This window comes from Pieris brassicae, chromosome 4 (assembly GCF_905147105.1).
Source record: "Pieris brassicae chromosome 4, ilPieBrab1.1, whole genome shotgun sequence".
Lineage (NCBI taxonomy): Eukaryota > Metazoa > Arthropoda > Insecta > Lepidoptera > Pieridae > Pieris > Pieris brassicae.
In genome coordinates this window covers 3,435,103-3,459,670 of record NC_059668.1, presented here as the reverse complement: position 1 = coordinate 3,459,670, position 24,568 = coordinate 3,435,103, and the positions used below count along the sequence as shown (strand labels likewise).

Sequence of the window (24,568 nt, the reverse complement as noted above, 5' to 3'; positions counted from 1 at the left end):
TTAGTGCATGTGGTGTGGTTGTTCCATTTCTATGTAAATATTGTAGGAGATAAATTTTGTAACCATAAATAAATTAGTTTATCAGTTTTATTTTTGAATCGACTGACGACTTTGATGATAATTAATATGCCAATAGTTTTAATAAAATAAATTATGGCTTTTGAGGAAATTCTAATGAAATAATATGAATCCAATTGTTAGATGTAAACAGTAAATAAGGGACAAATAAATCATAATTTTAAGATATATATACTTTTAAAGAAAAAGCCTGTTTAACGAATTGATGCTAAGTGTTATTAGAAACTTATAATTATTTTACATAATTTTAAATTTTTTACGACGTTTCACGTGCTTTACAGCGTGCGTGGTCACGGTGACGGTGAAAAAAGTGTTTTCTTTAAACGTGTAAAAGTTATGTTAATAAAAGACTTTATATACTTTCTTAAACTCATTAGCTGACACAATTGTAGACTGTAGTATCCTATTTTCTCCTTATTTAAGCAGGACCTGTCCACTGATGATGCAAATATCTTATTTATGACCATCGTAAAGTATATAAACAATCTATTATGAAGTCAATCAATATAATTTATGATAGATGTGGGATGAACTGTATTGAGTGATAAATATCGCCTATAAACTATTTTCTCTACTTCCATTACTTGAAAATGAAGATGACGCTGAGACCATATTGATGAAGTAAATTCTCAAATTGTAGGTATCACTGACGCGTAGACTTAATACAATATATTTTACGTACAACGTAAGTAGAAATTCAAGTAGAAATTCTATAATTTTTGTATGCAAGTATTCAAAAGCTCCAGATTTATTTTGATAAAACAAATTATTGCAATGTAAGTTACTAAGTCATTTTGGTTATTAAATAAACCATCAACATTTATGGAAAAGGATATTATAAAGTTTAACATAATACTATATAACTTTATAATAGTAATATAATTATACTGGTTCACGTGAGTAATAAATAAAATAAAATAATGTCAATACGAGAGACTTGCAGAAAATTTAATAAATTTGAGTTTGTTTTTCAGAAGTTTTTTTTGTAGGTAATAGATAAATGTAGCCATTGTGAAGTAGGTTATTTTTCCAATGTTTATATATTTAAACACTTTGTAAAATATCCTTCAACTGGGAAAAGGATTGTAGGGATAGTGGAGAATAAATTTATTCAATTAAAAATATCAATTCTTTTATTAACTCTTTATTCTCTTGAACCTTCGGAAGTAATGTTACAATATTGAATGCGGGTTTCATATACAAGTACCCATCTATTTTGCTTATATTAACACGACACAGTCACGTTCTGTGAGTTTGTTCACTCGTACTGCCATCACACACTCAAGTTTGTACGATGAACAACGCACAGTACATACATAAAATACATAACATAAACAAAATATAATGCGCCACAAAACGTTCACAATTATTTACAATTAATTAGTCAATATAGGTACATACTAAAAAACTTAAACGGAAGTCGACAACTAACAAAAATGTTGAAAATAAATAATTCATTAAATATTTTTTTTAATTTTGAAAGAAAAAAAAACTGAAGGTATTACAAATACCCTAGGTACTAGCTATGGTATGGCAAGATGGATGGAGGTCGTATATAATCTATTTAGCAAATTGCTCATTGTTTCACTTGAATTATCTACAGTTCTTTACGAGGCAGAAACAATAAGGAGAACCTAACATAAATCATCGGACTTACATACGCAAATTTCATTACTCATACTCTTACCAGTTAAAGGCTTTTGTTGAAAATGAAACCTTGGGCTAACGTTAGAAGTTTTATTTTAGCTCCATTTGCACTTTCCCATAAAACAATAAGAACAAGAAATTTTAATAATCGTTCAAGGGTTTGCTTTTATGTATACCAAACTGGCTATATGGAACTAAAATTTGTGCTGTTCACGAGTTAATACATAAGTACTTAGTGAAGGAACTAGAGAAAAACCGTTATTTTTCGTGTTACTTCATCGCTAGTGTTGTTTACACAACACTAGGTTTTTAAATCCATACAGTCTGTTTATTAGACAAAAGAAACGCACAAATAACGATTAAATTGATAACAATTTGAACAAGTTCGTATACAAACATTGCATTTTAATAGTTTGTAACTGCACGTCCAAGTCGTAAGCAATTATCGAATAATCATACTAATTAGGCAATTAAGCGTTTTCAAAATACTTCCAACGGTTTTTTCGCTTAAAAATATCTTCAGTATCTACTATAGTTATATCTATGCAGTATAATTTATAAAGCCTACATATCGAAATTATTTAAGTACATTTTGTTCGATTTTCAAAAGATGGAAATTTTATACCTAAAGACAACCTTACGCCAAATTTAAAACATCATTATTGCACATATCAAACCTCCGCTGATATATTCAATATGACAAAAGTAAACTATTCCTTTGGAAAACTTAAAATAATGAACTTTCGATATATTGCGGTCTACATGTAGGTATTAAATCTAAGATGGCTTGGAATTGTAATCGTAGTTAGGAAAACTTATAACTACATTACTAATGATATCACGATACTTAAAAATGTATGTGGACAGTAAGAGATGATTATAAAAATTAAGCGATGTTCTTCGATCGATACTTATTTAATTTTTTAATTCTACCCTGACAATAATTTACGTATAATGGTGACTATCAACACTAATTTTTACTAGTTCACTACTTTTGTTCTGATTACGTTACATATTTTTTTCAAGCGATCAAGTTTAGTTTCATGCTGCAAGTGATATTTAGAACATGACCGGAAATTGTGTAAAATTAGAAAACTAAAAATTAAAATCAAGTTGATGTAATTTGGCACAATATGCATAATGCAAATTAAGAATACTTGATGATTGATGAATTGCTTCATAAAACTCGATTAAGATCAAAGCAAGCGTCTAAGATAAAGCCAGATTTTGTAAGAACATACTACCTAACCTGAAAAACAAACCAGGAGATCGTATGGTACTTAGATTATTCATAAAAAGTAGAACTTATGTCTAAGATATTTTACACTTATTCTACTCAACGTTAAAGATACACTTGTAAAATTTATTCTTAGTACACATTATTTGTTAATATGTATCAATGTTACGTATATAATTTTGAACTGCTGACTTATTTGGACAACATGTTGTTAAATCGAAGTTAATAATTTTATGAATCCGATTTTTTCTATAAATTATCAATTTCAAAAAATATTGCCTTTCCAAGAACAAGATAAATAAAAACCTACACGTGGAATTGTACTTTAATACGTATTTTGCTTTAATATACGTCAAACGTTCTTATGGAATTAGTAATAAAAATATGACATACATGTTGTAAAAAATAATATATATTCGCTCAAATAAACAATATATTTCAAAATAAAGAAAACCACAACTTGATCTAACCACAAAAGTACTTTTAACCAATAATTGACAAAATACAACAAAGATTACAATATAAAGGGATTATGAATAAATTTTAAACATAACCGAACCACTAATAGCGGTAAAATAAAATATACATCAAAATGTACATAATATAATAACTATAATATAAAAGAAATAACATAAAGAGTAGCTGCAGTAATAAATACTTTGAGATTCACAGATTCAAAATCTTAACTAACAATACCGAAATTCACATGAACTTGCAAACCATCCAGCGACGCTAACACTTTTGTAAAATTTAGTAAAATATTATTGCAATACATGGTGTGGTTATGGCAACAAAATAAATGCTTAAAGCACATCACCAGCGTCCACGCGAACGACACCGAGGCAAGTCTTTCGCACTAAAGGAACATCAATACAATAAAAGTCACGAACCTCCACAACGAGGACACTCCTAAATTAGCCGCAATCATAAAACTAGTGGATACGAGACGACTAACGCAATCCGCGGTTCCTCATGGACGCAACACTTCCATTCATGTATTCACACTATGATACAGTATCAGTCAGGATTTGCTACGTGCCGATGAGGCTTACGTCGGTACCTTATTCACTTTGAGGATATCTCCGCCCTTGTCGATGGGCATTTTCATGGGATCGTGATGGTGTGTCACGTGGTGACCGTGGTGCTGACTCTCCAACTTGGCCTGTTTCTCTTGCTGTTGCTGTTTCATCCTATCCTGCTCCTCTCGTTCTCTGCGAGCCTGCTCGTTTATTTCTTTCACCGCTCTCAATTCTTTCTTTAGTTTCATTCGTCGATTCTGAAACCATATTTTTATTTGCCTCTCTGTCAGGCAGAGGGCGTGTGCGATCTCTATCCTGCGTCTACGCGTCAAATAATGGTTGAAATGGAATTCCTTTTCAAGTTCTAGCGTTTGGAATCTTGTGTAAGTCTGTCGACCCCTCCGCCGTGGGCATCCATTCGGTCCTGAAAATAAAGAAAGATACTTAATATCGATACAAATAAATTATGAGAAAGCAAAATGATATGTAAATGTATTCATAAGTTTTTGATTGTTAAATCGATTTATTACTGTCATATATTATTGTTGAGCTTTGGCTTCGATTCGCAATGGCTTTAAGTAAATTTAATAGAGCATTAGCATTTTATTGTCGCATGAAGGTAATTTTAGAATGATATGCTTCTTGATTTAAGCTCTTTATTCTTAGTAGATTCAAATGTAATTCGTAAAACTATAATTAAATGTTTATATCTAGAAAATCTGCACATTAACGATTACCACTAGTTTTATAGACATTATTTTGGCCAGTTTCTATATATTGTTTTTGAAACCTTAATTTTTAATAGTACTTTATGGTTTAAAAAAGGTGTCGACGACGAAAAGGGTTACTCACTGTCCATGAAGGACAAAGGCGATTTCAATACATCTATTCAATAATTGTCAAAGCGAGGAAGGGTTGCGCAACTTTCTAATGCTTTGTTTAAATAAAAAGTGTTTCTTGGAAACTGTGAAAGTTAACCCTTTACCGCTTTCTTATTTTTGTCTAATTGTGTGGTCAAAGTTTGTTGTTGTAAATTCTAAACCCGCCTCTAGCTGGCTACGTTTTAAAAGGTAGAGGCCGGCCCCCAGACAGGTTTCGGTCAATAAATAAGGCAAGATATAGTTTTCCCTACACGAAACGTGTATCTATAATTGATAGCCAGCTTTGGAATGTCCGGACACGTAGGACCTTTTACCTGACTCGCTTAGGTATTAAGCTAAGATAATGATGGATGATCTTCTGATCTAAAAAACGTTATTCGCCATCTTAAGTAAGGATTAGTAATTCTAGTTATGATTGGATCTATAATAATTTTTGAATAATAAAGATTAAATATATTATTAGAAAATAAAATATTTTAGTTTTGTTTTTAAACAAATAAGAAATTGATAAAATTCTTAGAGAATTAAACGTATCAATGATGTCTAAAGTAATGTTTTGTTGTACATTTTAAAAACAAGATATAAATTTTATTAAGTGTTCGTTTTATCAGAAACAATTTGAGTACAAAGGATGTCTTTGGCAGAAACAACATCCTGGAAACAATTAAAATTACCATTTACTGGGTTACGCTAATTTAAAGTACAATTGAGTCAGAGCTATACCGCTTTTATGTCAAATAAATTCGCATCGAATAAATCACGTTCTTCGGAATCCCGAAAACCGCATTTATATTATGAGCAATAAATTAACATAACAACGTCTTTACTGTTGCTATTTAACATTTACAGACGATTCTTTTTACAATAAAAACTTAAAAAGCCGTTTCAAATATTAAAAATAGATAATGTTAAAATCACAAGTGTGCAAGATTCCGAGTGAGATACAAGATAAATACCGACGTGCGGAAGCGAGACAGATTTATCTATTCTAATTTTAAAAAGCAAAGATGGAACCCGAAAATACAATACACCCGTCTCGATTAAACAATCGAAGAGAAAGGTCATAAATGATGCGCATTGTTATCCAAAATAGGATCTTCCTGTTCACAACATAAAGTCCACGTTTATGTGGGTGCGGTTTGAATTTGTTTGCTTTTTGTTGGCGTTTGTAATGTGTTAGCGAGTCAGGTTGGCTACCCTTCGTATGGTTTCCATGACGACGAATCAGGCACCTCCCGTTTCGTCAGCTGAGCTCCATTATTCTCAAAAGCTTTGTTAGAGTTCAACTCGTATGACTTTTGCATCGATTATTACAATGTTAGTCGAAAGCCTGCGTTATACAGCGTATCCTTGATTGTGTCTGATAGAAACAATGTATTGTTGTTATCCCGCCGAGATAACACAAGCGATATCAGTTATTTATTTGTAATCTAAGAATTTTAAACAAGAGAGTTAAAAGTCGCCGCACAATATATTGTGGAATGCATCGTAGCATTAATTAGAGTGTATCTTGCGCCGACACAGGACTATAAACAAACTGGGACAAGACACGGCGGCTCTTACCTACCTTTTTTCTTGGAAATAAATCTCACATAATGTTCTTGCTTATTTATTATTTTATTTAACTTTGTATAAACCTGCCCACCTTTTGTATGAAACCCGTTCTAGCTTTGATTAATGTAGGCCTGTCGGATCGTAATATTAAGGGTCAGATGTGAATTATACCAACGCTTGTCCAGTAAGAACGTTATTTATGTGGCGGGTAAAGCTGACCAGCTCCTGCAATAGCTAGAATGAGAAATTACGAGGCACGGTTGTTTTGACCGAACCCAAACTATATTATATAAACTTTTCTTAAAATATTATCAGGTTTATCGCATTAAATGGTCTTCATGCACTTTTCAAATATCAATTTTTTAACCGGATGTTAGATGTTCTATTCGCAGAAAAATTTGTAGTGAAATTTAAACCCTATAAAACTTCTTTCCGCAAACTTAATCAGCTTCCGATCAGGATAAAATTTGAAAACAAGTCTTCTAAATTAGCGGGGTTGCTCCTTGCCTAACTTAGCACTTGAGATTCATTCACACGCTATATTATAAAACAGCAGTGCAATCAAAAAATTAAACTTACAAAACACCTTATACTTTTGCATTAATTTTGAACTTTAAAATCATATAAAGCTAATTTAAGCAGGCACTTAATTACAATAATAATTAAGTCAATTATCAAAAGCTATTGTAATTTTTGAAATAAGCAATTCAAATGACACAGAATAGTAAAATTGTAGTTTAATTACATAGTTCTAAATCTAGTCAAAGGAATAAAAATTAAAATTGTTACATGGGTAAAATTAATGGGCAGATTTTATTTATGTTACTACCTCAAATCACGTAGCCTCATATAGCAATTATTATAACGATTATGTTTCTGCTTAATAACATGGTGAAACGGAAATTAATTCGCAACGAAACGTTTTTTTACCTCTATATAGGCATTTATAAATAGGAGCAGGAAAGTGAGTGGATATATAAGAATTTATTTGACTACAAAGCTAATATTTCAAGCTTGTTCCAGTCGGAAAGGACTATTTTTGCTCGTTGTGAGCGCCTGTTAAATCATCACAATGTTGTACTGTGCTCCGCTTTGAAAGGGACATTGCCATGAAGCCAGGGTTGCCAACATTCAGCATTAGCCTTATTAATATATTTTTTGTGATCAGATTAGGTCCCAGATTTCAGTTGCAATCTTTGGCATATCATTTTCTACTTGGTCTTTAGATAGTATTTCAATCTTCTGAAAAAAGATTATGTACATTGGAAATCAATCTAACGATATTCTATATAATCAAAAGGTAATAACTGGAATTGGTTTCATTTTTAGGATATAATAAAATTATTATTTGTCCGTTCTTATACTTTTAAGTTTGTAAATATTAGTTTTACTTTACACATAGCAGAAAAGCTATCTACCTAATGCCCTCATATCAGTACACAAGCATATTGTCTTATACTTATTTCACCCAAATCACTGGGCTAATATAATATGCTTTTTTTAAACAATATTAATGTGATTTCAGGGTCGAATGTCAAGTCTCACAGCCCTATTTCATATACTTGTATATGTACAGTAGCAGCGATCTTTTATTAAATTATAGTGCTATTTTAGTACTGAGTAAAGTACACAGTTGAATTATAGGTGTATATTTCATTGTTTTTTTGTAGATAAGTATGACAAAATATTGTTATTTCTGGTATGAAATTTAACGTACAAATCGTTAAGGTTATCCATTTGAGGTTTAAATAGTGATAAATATCATGTCAAAGAACAAAATTGCGCTTAAGTTTGATAAAACGATATAATTTTTTTTTAATTGTTTTAAAGTGTTTTATAAAACGAATTTCTTAGAAACTTATAGTAAACGATACGATAAAATTAATTTAAATAAACAAAATCCTCTTTATTTGTATACATAAACGGACAAGGTGACCTTTATTCGTTGAACGAATTATACTTTATTCTCGTAGTTTCATATTACAGTGTGAACAAGGCACCGGACAAACTAACCAGTGTTGACAACCTGATTTAATGCTCACAGGGTCAACGGCTCACATATGCATATTTCTTGCATGAGAAGAATTCTTAAGACGTTATACTATATGACAAGTGCGATTCGCTACTTTGTTTTGGTGTGAGCTAAGGCCGTACTTTTCTGCTTACAATGGCTTGTTTATATTTATAAAAGCCAGTCATCAATCCATTAGTTAAATTTAGATAATTATAAACAAATACATCTAAGCAATCTTAATTAAACAAAATTTTACAAAATTGGAAGGGACTGATTTTAAACAAAAGAACAAACTGAGTATGTGTTAAATCTCCATAGCGTATATACACATTTATATGAATTAATTGACCCATTATAATATATTACCTACGGACAGCTAAGCGTCCAAAAAATATTAATCAGGTTCAAAAACAAGCACTATTCGTTTGGAATTTCCGTATTAGGTGGAGATTTTTTTTTTAATTCCAACGAAACGTGTACTTTTATAGAATGATTGATACTTAAACTGTCCAAAATTTTTAATCACTATGACATGCATTGTCTGGACAAACAAGGTTTTATAGACGTATACTGACATATTGATAAGAGATTTCATAACTAAAGCCTATGTGAGAACAGTGAACAGTGAATTGCAGATTGCATATTTATGTTAAACGATATTAATTAAAATAAATACATTGTGCTGTTATGAGGACTATTATTGAAATTGATGACATATTCGAGATAAACAGGTCATATGATATCAGAAATGACACATTACACATACTATTCGATTTAATGAGCCTCAATGTTTTCATTAGTCAACGAATCACGTTTATTGCAGTTTTTATTTTATATTATTGTAATAATTACGCTATATCAACTAAAAACTTCATTGGCGTCTACATCATGATCATCGGTGTTTGATATGTGCTATTTGAAGCTTCGGTATTATGAAGTTTTATGTATGACCAACCGTTTCCGTCTAGGTAAAGGAACACTAGGATAACTTAAGAAGTCTAAAATAATTATAAGTTTAAAATTTGACTAGTTTTAATTATTTCTACGTAATATTAAACAATTGACAGTGGCTATATGTTGCTATACGCAGAAACGTTATATTTAAATACCGTAGAATAAAAGTTTAAATTTCATTGTTATATAAAACTAATGCCGTTATAAACTTAAGATAGCATTTATATGTAACGCTTGAATAGATTCTTTGTCGCGGGTCGACCGGAAACAATTATAAAAATCAATATTTATACGCTTTGTATTTCTTTAACGTATTTTATAATAAACATTTGATAATTAAGTAATCATTAAAACGGTAATTAACAGTATTTTACATATTTAACAACTGTTTCACATGCGCTGGTGCAAGGTGCATTTGTGTATTTAATTTATGTTCAAGTGTCATACTGTCTTAATTGGAAATTATTTGCATCTGTCTAAACTACCGAGTTGTTTATCTAAGAGTAGGCTAAGGGACCGAATATTGTCACAAATACATTTAATTATATCCGAAAGAAAGGGTATTTGAAATTTTATCTTAATTTTAATTAAAACAGGGTTCAATTTACAATTAATCTGTCTTAGGTATCTATATAGGTAGAGCGTAATTAAGTCTATTTCAGTGTGCAATTATAAATACATAGTTACATTCCAATTTAATGAACGTAGTTGGCGCAGGATATGCAACACGGCGATTTACTAGAAGAGCTTAAGTCAGCTCTATAACAATTTCAACTCTATCACTATAGAAATAGGGAACAACTGAAAAATCAATAGTGCTAGCGGGATTTCTCCACCAAGCCCTATTCAGAAAGCGGTTGAAGTTATTTTCACAAATAAAACAGCACTGCTGGCTGCAGTCAGACGCCCACTGCGACGGTATAATTAATACATAGCGCTTTTCTTATTTCAAAGTTATTTTGATTACATTTTGAGACGGACTTTTGTTATTTGAATATTGTGTTAAGTTGAGTCATTATGTTACATACAATAGTAGTTGTAGAGACATGCAATTACTTTTAATATGTTAATTACAATTTAGTCCTTAAACAAAACTGAGTCCTAAGCTTTTAGCTTAAAGCCTGGCATTGTTTCGAAAACATTATTTTGGCTACGGAAATGAATGCTTATTGCTTACCCTCTACTTTTAAATCTTCATTGTTTACATTAACCACGTGTAAATGTTATAACAGGATGTTTAAAACATAGAAATGCCCCTTTGATTTCCTATTACGCGTTCCATTTTTAAGATAAGCCTCTAGTATCTAAATTTATTTCGTTAATTTATTAATGCGAGGCGGTCATATATTCTTACGAACAGGGCCGTTTTATTTTTGAAAATGGCTCCATCATTCAGAGATAACGCGTTTCGAGAGTCACAAAAACATTTACACTCAGTGTAATGTGTCACATTCCATTTTCGAATAACTAAATATTATTTCTGAGGGTTATATTTATGAAGGTTTAATATACATAAATTATATCTTTTGATAGATTCTAAATACTATTGAGTGTCTATATTATAATATTTTAATAGGAGCAATGTTTTTCTCGCGATTTAATTCGTAAGTTTTCATGGTATGTAGGTATATAATTTGTTTCATTGTATTCTATGCGGAGAGTATGAAACATTTGAAAATTTAAAAATTATTACAGTGCAGACTAGATGTATGTTTTTTTATAGTAAATGTAAGTAGTTATCGCCAAAAAATCCTTGAGGTAAAACCCAATATCACAAGGATAAATCACCTTGTGATATCCTTCAAATGTCTGAACAACTAAATAATATATTTACCATTAAGCGTCATTTAATGGTTCCTTTATTAGTAATATTCATAGATACTACTATCATATCAGTACTGGTAGTACCTACCTCAACATGACAGAATTAAGTATAATTTGTTATTATTTACGTTTTTTATAGTTTGTGCTTCGAGTAATCCCGCACATATGGCAAATTGACTTCTACTTAACTTATAACGTGTACTTTTTCTACAATTTTATAAATTTACGACACATAACGTATTAACAAAATTAAATATCTTCTGTTCGACACTATAATTTGATTAAATATATGCTTTATTAGTTTAAGAACTATTTTTTTTTATTTTATTTTATAATTATTTCGTTATCTGTAATCTTATCTGCCTTTCTTTTGTTTTATCGGTTTTGTCGCCATGTGTGTAAGTAAAGAAACATTAATTCTGTTTATCGTAATCTATTCTAAAAATACTTAGTATTGTCTAATAAATATTCGAATCAAAGTTTTAATTTAAAAATCTGTTGGTACCTCCAACTACGTATAAAAGTGAATCCAACAAGTCCCGGTCGCTTTGTTTAATTAAGACAATTTCTTTTAATAAACGTAAACACCCACATAGAACACAACATGTTTGTTTAATTAAAAAAACGAAAAAGTCAATCACGAAACTCCGTAGCTTCATGAAACTATAAAAAATACATCGAAAAACTAACATTCAATTCGATAGACTCATGCTAGGTTTCATACGTTCAAAGTTTTCGTATACAGATTGGCGAAAGTGAAAATATGCTCATCTAATCTGTATACATACAAATAAGCACTTGGATACGACACACATTCGCATACATATCGTTCGCATAATGGAGCTTCGAAAACATCGCTATCTTAGCGGCCGTTGCGGCTCGTGTTACTTCGATGTTTTGAAAGCACATAGAGCTATTACGATTACGTTTCAACGAAGTGTCGACTTCGGGTTACGTTTTATACCGTCATATGAATCTTGAGCTCGGATGTTTGGTCCGAAGTGCTCGTTCATTAGCATTTTATGACTGATACGAGCGATAAAACTGGAGTACGTTCGTGTGGCGTTAGACGTACCGACACACAGGAAGTTGGCTCTTATTGGCCTTTACCGATCATTTTGGCTGAATGAAGATTGTACTTTTCTATTGTTTGAATTTCGAAATTGTACTCATTCAACAGCTTATATTAAGCTTGCGTAATTCGTTCAGATTTCGTATTACGATAAATCTTCTTTCACGAATTAAAGAGCTTTTTTGCTTACGGAAATGTAAGTTTTGTGTAAATGAATAAATGACGTGTTCTTCCATGAATCATATCTTGTTCGAGGTATTAAAAAGCTTTGATATCGCGGTCAGCGTTTCAAATATACCGACGCAAAAAAACGATAAACTTAAGGATACTCTTTGATGTAATTTAGGTACCTACCTACTATACCTATATATTTATCGGAAACATCATATTGTCCATGTTGATAGTGGGGACTAATATCAGAAATTGAATTCTTTTATAGAATGCTAGACATGCATGATATTTTAAAACTCTAGTAGATTTTACTATCGGCACTACAACAGCAATAGGAGCTTATAGCCAGATCGTGTGCCATCTGCCGTTGAGGCTGATTGTCCATCGATCCAATAGATACTTCACACCCTGGTAAGTCAGAGGCCGGGGGGCGCAGATCGTAAAGTTTTTGTAGATCCTCTACCAACAAAACGCGAATCGTAAAAGTAATTGGAGCCCATTCATATTAATAGACGTTTACGAGGCCTCCTTCATAAAACAGAGATTGTCATCGCTTACGCAATACTAGAAATCGAATTAATACGTTTTGTGTTCTATCAATAGTTTTATTGCTAATAAATCATTGAGTGCTCCGGATATTTCAACGGATGTGAAACTTGTAACTCTTAAAACATACATTAATTTGGCAATGTTACCGCTTGTCATGCTTGCAACACTGTGTATATTTTTATGTGCTACGCCCAAAGTTACAATTTTCCCACCACTATTATCTTGTTACAACCAAAATAAATAAATTTGAGCAACTAAAAAAATAATTAAAATAACTGAAAAATCTGGAATTGAAGTTTCTCTACATAATAGCGATGGCGCTGAATTAAGCCAAGAACTTCTATTGAACAAGTAGGCATATCAATCCTAGTTATGAACTTGAATGAACTAGAAATCCTTACGCTTATGTTGTATTATGACGTAGAACGAAATGAAAATGATTTTATATATTGGTAACTATGGCTAGTCTTCATGAATTACTGTAGGTGATAGAATTATTATAGGTACTTTAATGTTTTCATCAAGTGAATCCTCGCATCTGTTACAGTATAGGGAATGATATAAAATTGGCAATACATAATATACGTAATTTCATACTCCCCGATCGGAGATAAATAGAAAAGGCATTAGGCTCCACAGCTGTCGCATCGTGCCTCCTGAGGGACTCACACAATTTTCCATCCCTTAAAAGATTCTCGCAAGGTTTCCCTTATTTATTATTATATCTTTATTAACGAGTATTCTGCTACAACGTGCATACATATAGAAGTGTATACATTTATTATATTTTTTAATCTCAGAGACGCTATCGCGGGTCCTGTGAAATTGTATGTACTACACATGTTTTTTTATACTTCAAACATATTTTAATCAAATATTCTAGTAGTTACTTGGAACAAAAAAATATATTGATGCGTTCGATGTAACTTGTATTCGCCAGCAAAAAAATATTAATTATGATCACATCTACACCTGCTCTGTAAATTAAAAATTTATTCTGAAATGGATTCACGTTACAAACAAATTCACCGATTAGGTAACTTTCTACAGGTGATAAACTTTTTGTAAATTCTTACATAATATAAACTTACTATTTATTTTAGTATACTCGGAAACTAAACACTTGGTGCTAAATCATAGTTGTAAATAGACGTTGTCTTAAGAACATCGCACAAGTTACACCAACATTACAGAAGAAAATTTAACATGTATATATTGTACCATTAAAGTTAATTGAACAAAGAAATTTATCATTTCGTTTAAAGTATTATAATTCCAGCTAATAATAGAACAACTTATTTCACGCTTAAAGAGGCTTTGTATCACATTGGCTTAATTGGCTCATACCTTTACATAATTTCGAGGGATGAACTAATATTTTCTCCCTCTTACTATATTTCAACTCAAAATGCAATATCGTAACGTAATTTTAAACGAATTAGACTCCCCTACAAGCTCACAAATTTGAATATTCCTCGCGCCCCAATCTCCAAGGTTTTAAAAACAAAAGGGAGAACGCCTTGTTGTTATAATAAACTATATTTATCTCCACCTCTTTAATATTCTCAAAAATACAGCTAAAGTTAGCGTAAAAATTTCTGTGAAAATTCCTAATAGCTTATTCTAACATTAATGCTTGAAGTTTCAGCGAGGCACTTTTCCAAGTATAAATAACGTAAATATAAAAAATAAAGCTTTTCTTAACAAGTGTCTTATAAGTAGAACACTGTTTGATTTTAGTATATAGAGCTAACAAATTGATCTATGTACAGTAAATATCTATGTAACGTTATGCACCCCATAGTAATTGCGATGCAAAATGGCAACTGGACAAGGCATTCCAAGGGGGTGTTAGGGTTGCTAACATGCAAATTTAATTTGCTTCCATACAGGCGGTCACCACCGACCGTGCTCATTACTAACCCTATTGTACGTTTATTAATTCAACTGCATAATATATGGTATCGGATCAGACACATAAATTCCCTTAATTGAAGCTTAATGCGGGCACAAACGGATTCGATGGGAATGAACAATTCGATTATTGGTCAGATGTAATTAAAAATTACTGCCTTTATTCAATCGCAAAAATCAATTAAGATAATAATTGTTGAATAGGTCGATATGGCAGCTGTTATGTAAAATACACTAATTTAAAGGAATGTTAATTTTATATGCGTTTATTTTTGCAATAAAAGTTCAACTAATTTTACCGATTTCTGTTGTTCAATTTGATTAATTGAAATGGTTATTTGGCATGTGTGACATTAAATACTTTCAAGTAATCAAGATTTGGTGACAGATAAAAATATAATTCCACGTATACTTTATTATAAAATGGTCATTTCATAAATTATCAATCGGTGCAGACCCACAACCTACATCAGAAAATAAAAAAAAATGTGTTTTTAAACCTTGTCAGTTGTATCGCAGCAAATCAAATATATTTGAAACATTTTCATTAAAGGTTTACCTTATTATTAAAACTGCCAATGTTACTATAAAATATTCATACACCTGTAGATTTGAAGGCACCTCTCGAATGTCGTATTCATACATAATCGTCCGTTAGAGCGTTTAATTACGAAGGCTATATTCTAAGGTTATGTGCCCTTAAGCGACGAACGACGGCGTAACGTCCCTAACGCGCTTGTAAACTACTATACAACGCATTATATTTTAACTGAGAATTCCTATTTCACTTTATAGACCCTAACTATTAAGCTAATAGATAAGCATAGAATTAGATACTTTTAAAGACAGCTAGTAATTATAACAAATAGATAAAAGTGCAATTTTAAATTTAGAACATGATTTCAATGGCCTATAGGCGTTTCTGACAATGTTTTTGCCAACTAAAAACTGTATTTGTAATTTCCAATATGGATTAAATACCAAAAAGGTGTTAATCACATAGTAACGCACCATCTCTTAGTAGATTGGTATTTTCATAACGAATATCAATGCAATTATAGAGCTCTTATAACTCAAGAATGCGCATAATGCCCCCATTGAAGGCAGCGATTAAGGCTTTTACGCATTCAGACTGCGATTTAGCGGTTGCCATTTGCGACAGAGCGATTGTAATTAAAAATTAATCCACCCACGGGAATAAGACCCTCTCAATCGTTCTGTGCTAGAGTTATATCATTATGTAAATTTGTAATGCAAATTTGTTTTTTCTAATTATTTTCAGCGAGCCGTGTTGGTCTAGTGGCTTCATCGTGCGATTCTTAGCCCTAAGGTAGATCCCCAGATGTGCACCAATTGACTTTCTTTCTATGTGCGCATTTAAAATTCACTCGAACGATGAAGGAAAACATCATGAGGAAACCGCCTGGCTTTAAACCCAAAATTCAAAGGCGTGTGTTTGGCACAGAAGGCAGATCACCTATTTGACTATCTATGAAAAGCTTTTTTAAAAAAATATGTGTTTAATGTGGAAATTTACATAAGTATAAAAAGTGCTTCTAGTGTAAGTATATAGTGTTTGAACAGTACATTGATACTTTGCCCAAGGAATAAAAATAGAAACGTGAACAACTCTTCTGAACACAGTTCAGTCTAATACGCGCAGCTGAGTTTCATTATTGGACGTCAAGGCAGAATACTAAATACCATCCGTATCACCTCGACGTCCGTCGTTTCACAACTGAGCGTTTTCTAATGCAGTTTTTCACGCACCACCACTATGTGGAACCAGCTGCCCACTGAAGTATTTCCGAACCAATTCGACTTAGGGTCCTTCAAGAAAAGAGTGTACCAATTCTTGAAAGGTCGGTAACGCACTTGCGAGCCTTCTAGCAATGTGAGTGTCCATGGGCGGCGGTATCGCCTAACATCAGGTGAGCCTCTTGCCCGTTTGCCTCCTATTACATAAAAAAAGTCTGTTAAATATACGCATACCGTACAAACGAAGGTTACCGTTATATTAATGCTGGGCCTCCCTCACCGGGATGGGATTGCAAATTTGTGGCTAAAAATTTATGATAGCCGCGTAGCCATTTAGTTCCCTAAGGGGCGTGGGGTGGAATAGGGCTATCGGCATTTCGGAGAGCTGCTTTCGCTCGTTTTCGGCCGGAATGACCCTAAACATTTTATTTGGTAGAATCGTTATTCTCGTTACACGAAAAATTGCCTCGACTAATCCTGAGTTGCCATTTAAAGGGTGTTCTGTTTAACGCAATTTGTTTTGATCAATCTTATGTCATTGTGGCTAAGAATAAGAGGTAATTCTAGTTACTTAGATAATTTGAATAGTAGTAGTGTTATAAAGAATCCATCATTTGAAAAGTACATGCATCTGTGTGTAACGTATTATGTAAAGCCTCTTTAAGTTTTATATAATAAAAAATGTCTACTGTAGCTACAACTACACATTTGAAAGTTTCGTGTTTTATTTCTATTTTATTCATTAAATATCCATTTAAATTCAGATGCATAGTTAAAATAAGTCATAAATCATAAGTATTTGTCATATTTTTTAACATAAAAGATGCCTTCTGTACCGAATCGCTATATTTATTTAAATAAACCAGTTTGTTTGGTGAGTTATGAAAGCGGCCTTTAGATAGTCTTAATATAAGATGTATGCTACACGCTGAGTTTCAGACAGTTGACATTAATTTTTCCTGTACGTTTATAGTGTGTTGATTCTTCTATAGCTCTGAATTAAGTGAAGAAAGATAAAATGAAATTTTTTGCTTTGCAATTAGCGTTTCGTTAGTAATAAAAAAGCACATTATTTTGTTTAAATATTTCATTAGATATTTAAATTAATACTTTTTTGATGTTTTATTTAAATGAAATAACTGTATTTGTAACCTTAAATTTCTATAATATACTACTTTGCTTAAATTGTTTTCAGTAACTTTTAGCATTTACATATTAAGAAATAGAAAGTTGTTACGTGACAGCGGAACAAAAAATAAAATAAATCTTGTTATTTTTTTTTTAACAAAGTTAGTCAATTTACGCCTTTACAAACCAGAAAACAAATGCTGTTCGACAATTTATCTTTCAACCAATCTATGTAAGTCATATAAGTTTAATACATCACATTAATGTATATAAATCTAAAGCTTAGGCTTTGTTGTACACCTAGGGTGAATAAATTCAAACGCAATAAGGCAGATCCGTATTTATCGGCTATCGATTAGCACCCTCACACATAAACAGGCTTCGTGTAATTGAAGTGCTCCTATAATTGGATTAGCTTCTTCCTGTCCTTATATATTAATTGTTATATAAAACGTACATTGAGAATATTTCTATTTTATATAATAGCTTTTGTGTTATCGTGTTACTAAAGAAAAAACCCAAAGGATCGTTTAGCTAGTATAATTATGAAATAGATTTGTTTAAGTTTCCACTTTTGACAGGACTATATATCAACTGTATTAACAAAAGAATTTTTCTTGTGTCAGGTAACTCGGCATTGATATAACGCACATTTCAATCACTTCCTATTGTTATGTACATTTTGATTTAGCTTGTTTGAATTAAATATAAAAGAAAAAAATGTTGATACATAACTTCCGAACGGTATTATAAATCAAATTGCATATTAAATTGGCTATGTAATAATTCTTAATTACTAATGTTTCCAACAACAGTAATATATAACTACAATTTATTTGATATATTATATATTATAATCAGATATCGGAATAATGATATTTAAAGATTAGCTTTCAGGCAAGGCTGTGGTATTTCTGGTATCGTACTTCAGTAAAGGAATACGTGTTTTCTCAAAGAGTGGTACATTTTCCATCAAATCGTAGCTTGTTAGGTTTGTACAATACATTTAGTTCATAGGTTCCCATTAAAATAATAAATAGCAGATACTTAAGTCTCATCACCGATTGTATTTCGATACATTTTTATTTAATTTATGTTACATATTTATATACATTTCAGTCGAATTGTAAGTTATGAAGGCGATTTTTAATTCCCATTAAATAACGAATATGTTCCTCACGGAAACAAAGGGTAAGCATATTGTATTATCTAATAGGTAAACACCTCAGTATTCCCATGTCGATGTCCCAAATGTAAATATGACACCCCATAAACTGAATGTTTTATCGGCTACCAACACTACAATACCAATTTATTCTGGTCATTTTTCTGTAGCTTCGAGGGTGTTCGATTTTTAGGGGTGAATTTATTGCTTTTATGACTTTTCTTGCGAACCACTTAAACATATAAATTACCAAAACTCATCGAAATCTTCAATTAACTGGTAAAATCTATACGTTAATAATTTTATTAGAATTTCATAAATTACATTCGTAATATACCTTGTATCAGGTGTAACTGATATTTTCTTATAGTAACGGAATCTTCTGTGTCTTTCACAATGTAACAATAATTTCACCGGCAATCCGAACCTTCAATGTATTTCAAATACTTACAGCTTAAAATTTATTAACCAAAGCGATGTGAGTCAAGGGGACAAGCGCAATACGTAAATAAAAACTTCTTACGTGGGCTGCAGATGGTTTAAGATCGCGTTAAATACCAAAATAGCCCATTGAATGAGGACATTTAATCGTCAATTTAAACGTACAATGAAAGTAATAAATTAATAATTATATAACTTATCTGAAAGTACAATAATGTGTTTGTAAATAAATATTCATTTTCAATTTACGATCCCGCATTGTAATCCGTTATTAAAAGATAGCGCGTACCAAAATATTCCGATCCCGTACGAAAGTTACGCCCTCCGCAGCGGCCCCTTAACATTATACCTATGTTATTGCCACTACTTCAATGTCAGACGCACCCTGCGTCTCCCTATCTCCGACCCTACTAAGGGCTATACAAAATTATATCAATCGCATGTATTTTATTGTCGAATTACAATTTTAGACACCTACTGTAGGGTTGAATGCACTTTTGAGTTTCTGGTAATAAAATTGCGTTAGCAATAGCGAAAATAACAAGTGGCATTTTATGTCTGTCTATAGTAATGAGAAGCTTAAGATCTTATTTAGTTGTCAGAATAAAAATGTTAAGCATATACTCTGTAGTTTTAATTATTCAATTATTCGTTTGTCGGTAAGCGTTCGTGGGACATTCTTGCTTTCAACGGAATCGATTATACATTTAAAAGCTTATTTTGCCAACTCAAACTAAACACAAGACTTTTCAAAGTATTTGTATTTAAATAATAATAAACAAATTATTTACATCATGGCTTATATAAATCAATGAAACATTATATTCTCCATGGGTGGTTATTTCAGAAGCCAATTAAGAATTCTCAATTATAATTCCTTACGGTTAATTCCATAAAATCTACGCGATACGAGCAGAGTCTAGATTAACATTATAATTCATGTCAGAGACAGGACCGGAATGAGAACGGACTCTTTTTGATAAAGACGTAACTTACATTAATTATTGAGAGGTTAAATGCGAATTTGTAAGGCTACGGATAACGCATCAATTTTTTTTACAATTAAGTCAATAAATAATGAATTTTATTACGTTTATAGTGGATTGAAATTACGTTAACGTGCCTTAATTGGACTAAAGCACACACATATTATTAAAATTTTCACAATTATTTATTTTTATATAAAATTACCTGTGTGTGTGTCAAACTATACGGAAATAAATAAAATATTAATTTAATTTAAAAGTAAATGGTTGTGTGCAATTAACGATTACTGCCTTTCTTTGATTAGTGCTCACGATAATTTTAACGCTATGATAACGAATGTGAAGTAAAAATTATGTAAAAATTGATCAAAAACCCGATAAAAAACTGAGTAGTGTCCCGCGAACGAAGGTGAAAACCTCCACTATATCAAGATTGTATCAGATTTACCGCGCGATTGTATCTCAGAGATTAATGCGCAAGAGACGCATAGAGCCAGCTTGTAATGTAATTCCATGCCTTTATCTCCTTATTTATCACTACAGACCGCGTTGTTTTATTGTTTTGTGCTTGATTGGCGCCTTTGGGCTTATTTACTTAGTTTTTTTGCTTAATAAAGGAGCCGATGAGAATCCTTCTTATCTCTATGTATAATGGTTTTTATTCACACACATACACATTGGTTTAACATTAATAGTAATTAAAACTTATGTAACGTTGTATAACGTTTAGTCAAATAATATAAATATGACATTAAATTGTGAACGTGACTATAAAATATAATTCTATTTATTTTATAGTTCGAAACGTGAAATGCCAGTAAATCACCTTTGAGAATGTCGCAAAGTTTCCTTGTACGTGTGTAAAGCTCAGCAGCGGTCAGGCAAAAGCCAATTTGTTTTTATTGAGACTACCTACCCTCGAGTTATGCAAACTGGTAGGAAACGCTGAACGCGCTGTAAACAAACTCAAACGACCAATATGTATTGATCCGTCAATGTATGTAACACCCAACCAATTTGACGGGGATCGTAAGCTTTCAAAGATCAATATTAGTTGGACATTCATAGCAGGTCTACCTTTAATCTTGACGCGAATGTTTTCACAAGCCACATTACTCGCCTTACAAGCTCAATATAAACAATACAAATGGAGATATAAATTGTATTTGTTTCATTTAAGCCCTTTGAGAACTATCGACAGCTTGAGAGCTTGCTAAAATTCTCTTATCGTACGGCGTCTATATTTACTTCGGCTAAGCAACTAGTTATTGGTACAAGTAAAAAAACTATAATATATTAAATTGTCTGAAACACTACATTAGTATAACGATATCGAAAGCAGACGAATAAAATAAATTCAAACTGGCAGACATCACAGTATCAGTATTAACATAAAGTATTTGGCATGAAAGCGAGTTAAGCTCTTTAAGTTCGATGTACTGTAAAACAATGCCAGTATATCTTGAACTTTTTTACTTTCTAAAGCTAATGGAAAATCCTTAAAAACATTGTTGCATGTATTTAAAGTATGAATATTTATATTGATAACCTGTTTCATAGTTAATGCGCATACAAACTTGTACGTATATCTTAGGCGTTTGAATTGTCCATTTGTAATGTATTATTATAATCAAGTCACGTAATAACCGTAGGTTATTTGATAAATTCTGTTTTCATAATGTACATCTTTCCAGGAATTAAGACTGTTGTTTTATGTAAATATCTTCAAATAATAGATCACGTGTACCTACTATATGGTAACTAATGTTTTTTTAAAGAATTTACTAGTTTTATAAAAGTTCGTATTTACTACATACTCGTTTGTATTAAGACACCTTTTTCATTACTAAGCCAGTTTGTTTAACTATACCTTCGTACATAATAATTATAAATTTTATATAAGATATATCAAGATATAAATTACAGTGACTTTTTATTTTATATGCAAGTTGACGTTCAATTGGCTCAAAATTCCGTATGTAATTTCTTACGCAACATACAAAATGAATGATGCTGACATATTATGGACAAAATTACTGAATTTTGTTATCAATTTAAAGCGCCCTTCAAGCTTTAACTTAATTAACAACGTGCAACCCAAGTAAATCCAGTAATTTTATAAAAATACTTCAAATTAATAAAAATCAGACGTCATGTGCACATGCACTACATGACCACAAATTGAGGAAACTGTTTATTATAAAGCGCGACCTGATTGAGTAATATGTGATATGGGTATAACATTATTATTTAAAATATACTGCGTGCTTGGAGTAAAAATAGGTATTTTCAAGCGCCCTTTAGGTAATAAAATTTCTAATGACAATAGGATACGAATTAAAATTGCAAAGATGTCAACAGTGCTGCATTTCATATAGGTACAATCAGCAAACACAGCACAGTTTCGTACAGTAATTTTTACTTTGTATTTTTCTCTTATTTTGCATTAATCCAAAAATCCGTTTTTCAAGGAATCTAAGCCACCTAAACACATCTCTACATGTTACATTTTCAGCAAAATACATATGAGTGATTGAGTCTTTGTTTTAGGTATAATCTTTGATTTAAAAATATGTTGCCAAATAAAAGACTTCATTGATTTAATTATTAAAATATATAAAGAAAACGGAAAATATCCATAAATATAAATTATTGTATTTTATTTTGCTGATTGTATACCAAACTACTTATTCATTTTAAACAGCTATTGCTAACATTATTTGAATTATATTTACTATTGCTGAGTTGAGAGTTGCATTTTGAGATTGTTTACTTGTTCATATACTTTTATTAATATATTTATAGTACTTTTTCCAGCGTTTCTTTACATATTACATATATAAAGTTGGTAATGCAAATCACATTAAAAACCAATTAAATCATAAAAGTTTTGGGTCTACATATGTATTCAAGAATTGTGGTGAATATTTATTACCAACGTTTGTTTTTAAATGGTCTCATGGCAATCTCATGTACCCATTGTAAAAAACGTTTAAGATATTATAACGTCAAGATCTAGCAATAATAGATTTGACGTTCTATCGAATTAGCAGTAACTGTTAATTAATCTAAATATTGTTCTCAGGAATTTAAAACTTGTAAAGGCTGAAGAGATCACGTAAGCTTTCATAGGTATAAACAAACTTCATAGATTCCGTTATAAATGGATACACTCAAAGTGTTTTAAATAGTTTCGGAGGAACGTGGATACGAACCAATTCATAAATAAATGATCAAACAGTCCCGTTTTATGTTTATTATCCAATTATAATGGAATGGGTTCTTTTCAACAAACGATGTATTACGAAATACTGCTGCGAACTAATTATTTAACACTGTATTAGCTAATATTCATACCCATATGAATATATACCCAGAAAAATATTACCGAAAGCGATAAAGTAGCAAGGGCTACAGAGACCGTGCACTCTTCGAACCAAGAACTATGGTTCCCGTAGGTCTAAATCTAATATGTTTTTACATACTTGTTCTGAGCTCAACTCTTAATATTATGCATTTATATTTATGTATGTATTAACAGCATATATATGCCTACATATGGATATATTACCAAAAAATATAAATAATATTTGATATAATTTAGGTAACGTTTTCATATACAGTCAGGTCTTTTCACTCCAATGACAGTCACGTAGACCTTAAGTAGATTCTGTAATTAAAAAAGTATATGGATATGGGATTTAAGTATAAGTCTTAAAGTAAAGTAATTAGTTTAGGTACTTTTTACTTTTCATAAATAAAGGTATTCTGGAATCTATTCTAAAACATTTATTTTATAAGTTTTACAAATTATTAAGGTACCTACTTATCAAACTAAACTATTGTAAAACAAAATGATTCATCAATACTTATATTAAGTGTGTTGTAGCTGGTTATATAATTATATACTGAATATATAGATTATATTAAAATATAATCGCTGTTCTAATTAAATTGGCAATGCTCATAGACTGTCAACTAAAGCATTCCGAGGCTACGCGAATAAAGATGTAACGCGTGTTGTATGTATTGAGGTCGACAACCCTGCTGCATTTTTACCATAGCTAAAAATAGTTCGTTGCGTAATTCGAGTAAGTAGTCAAGGCCAAGCATGATATGAAGATCTAATGAAAACCGCGAGTGTGGCGCGTAGCACGTAACACACACGACATTGAC

At 31.3% G+C, this 24,568-nt stretch overlaps 1 protein-coding gene across 5 annotated transcripts in view; it reads right to left on the bottom strand.

The window, feature by feature from the left end:
* Window positions 1-1,193: 1,193 nt before the first annotated feature.
* The window catches only part of LOC123707966 (homeobox protein abdominal-A homolog), a 133,616-nt gene continuing 110,241 nt past the window's right edge, over window positions 1,194-24,568 (bottom strand). For 4 of the 5 annotated variants that reach the window (XM_045658331.1, XM_045658333.1, XM_045658332.1 and 1 more), the window contains exon 3: window positions 1,194-4,405. In XM_045658331.1, the coding sequence (XP_045514287.1) occupies window positions 4,011-4,405 (395 nt within the window). In that variant the 3' untranslated portion in view covers window positions 1,194-4,010. The remainder of the gene's footprint in view (window positions 4,406-24,568) is intronic. The other variant, XR_006753561.1, reaches the window with a different exon arrangement.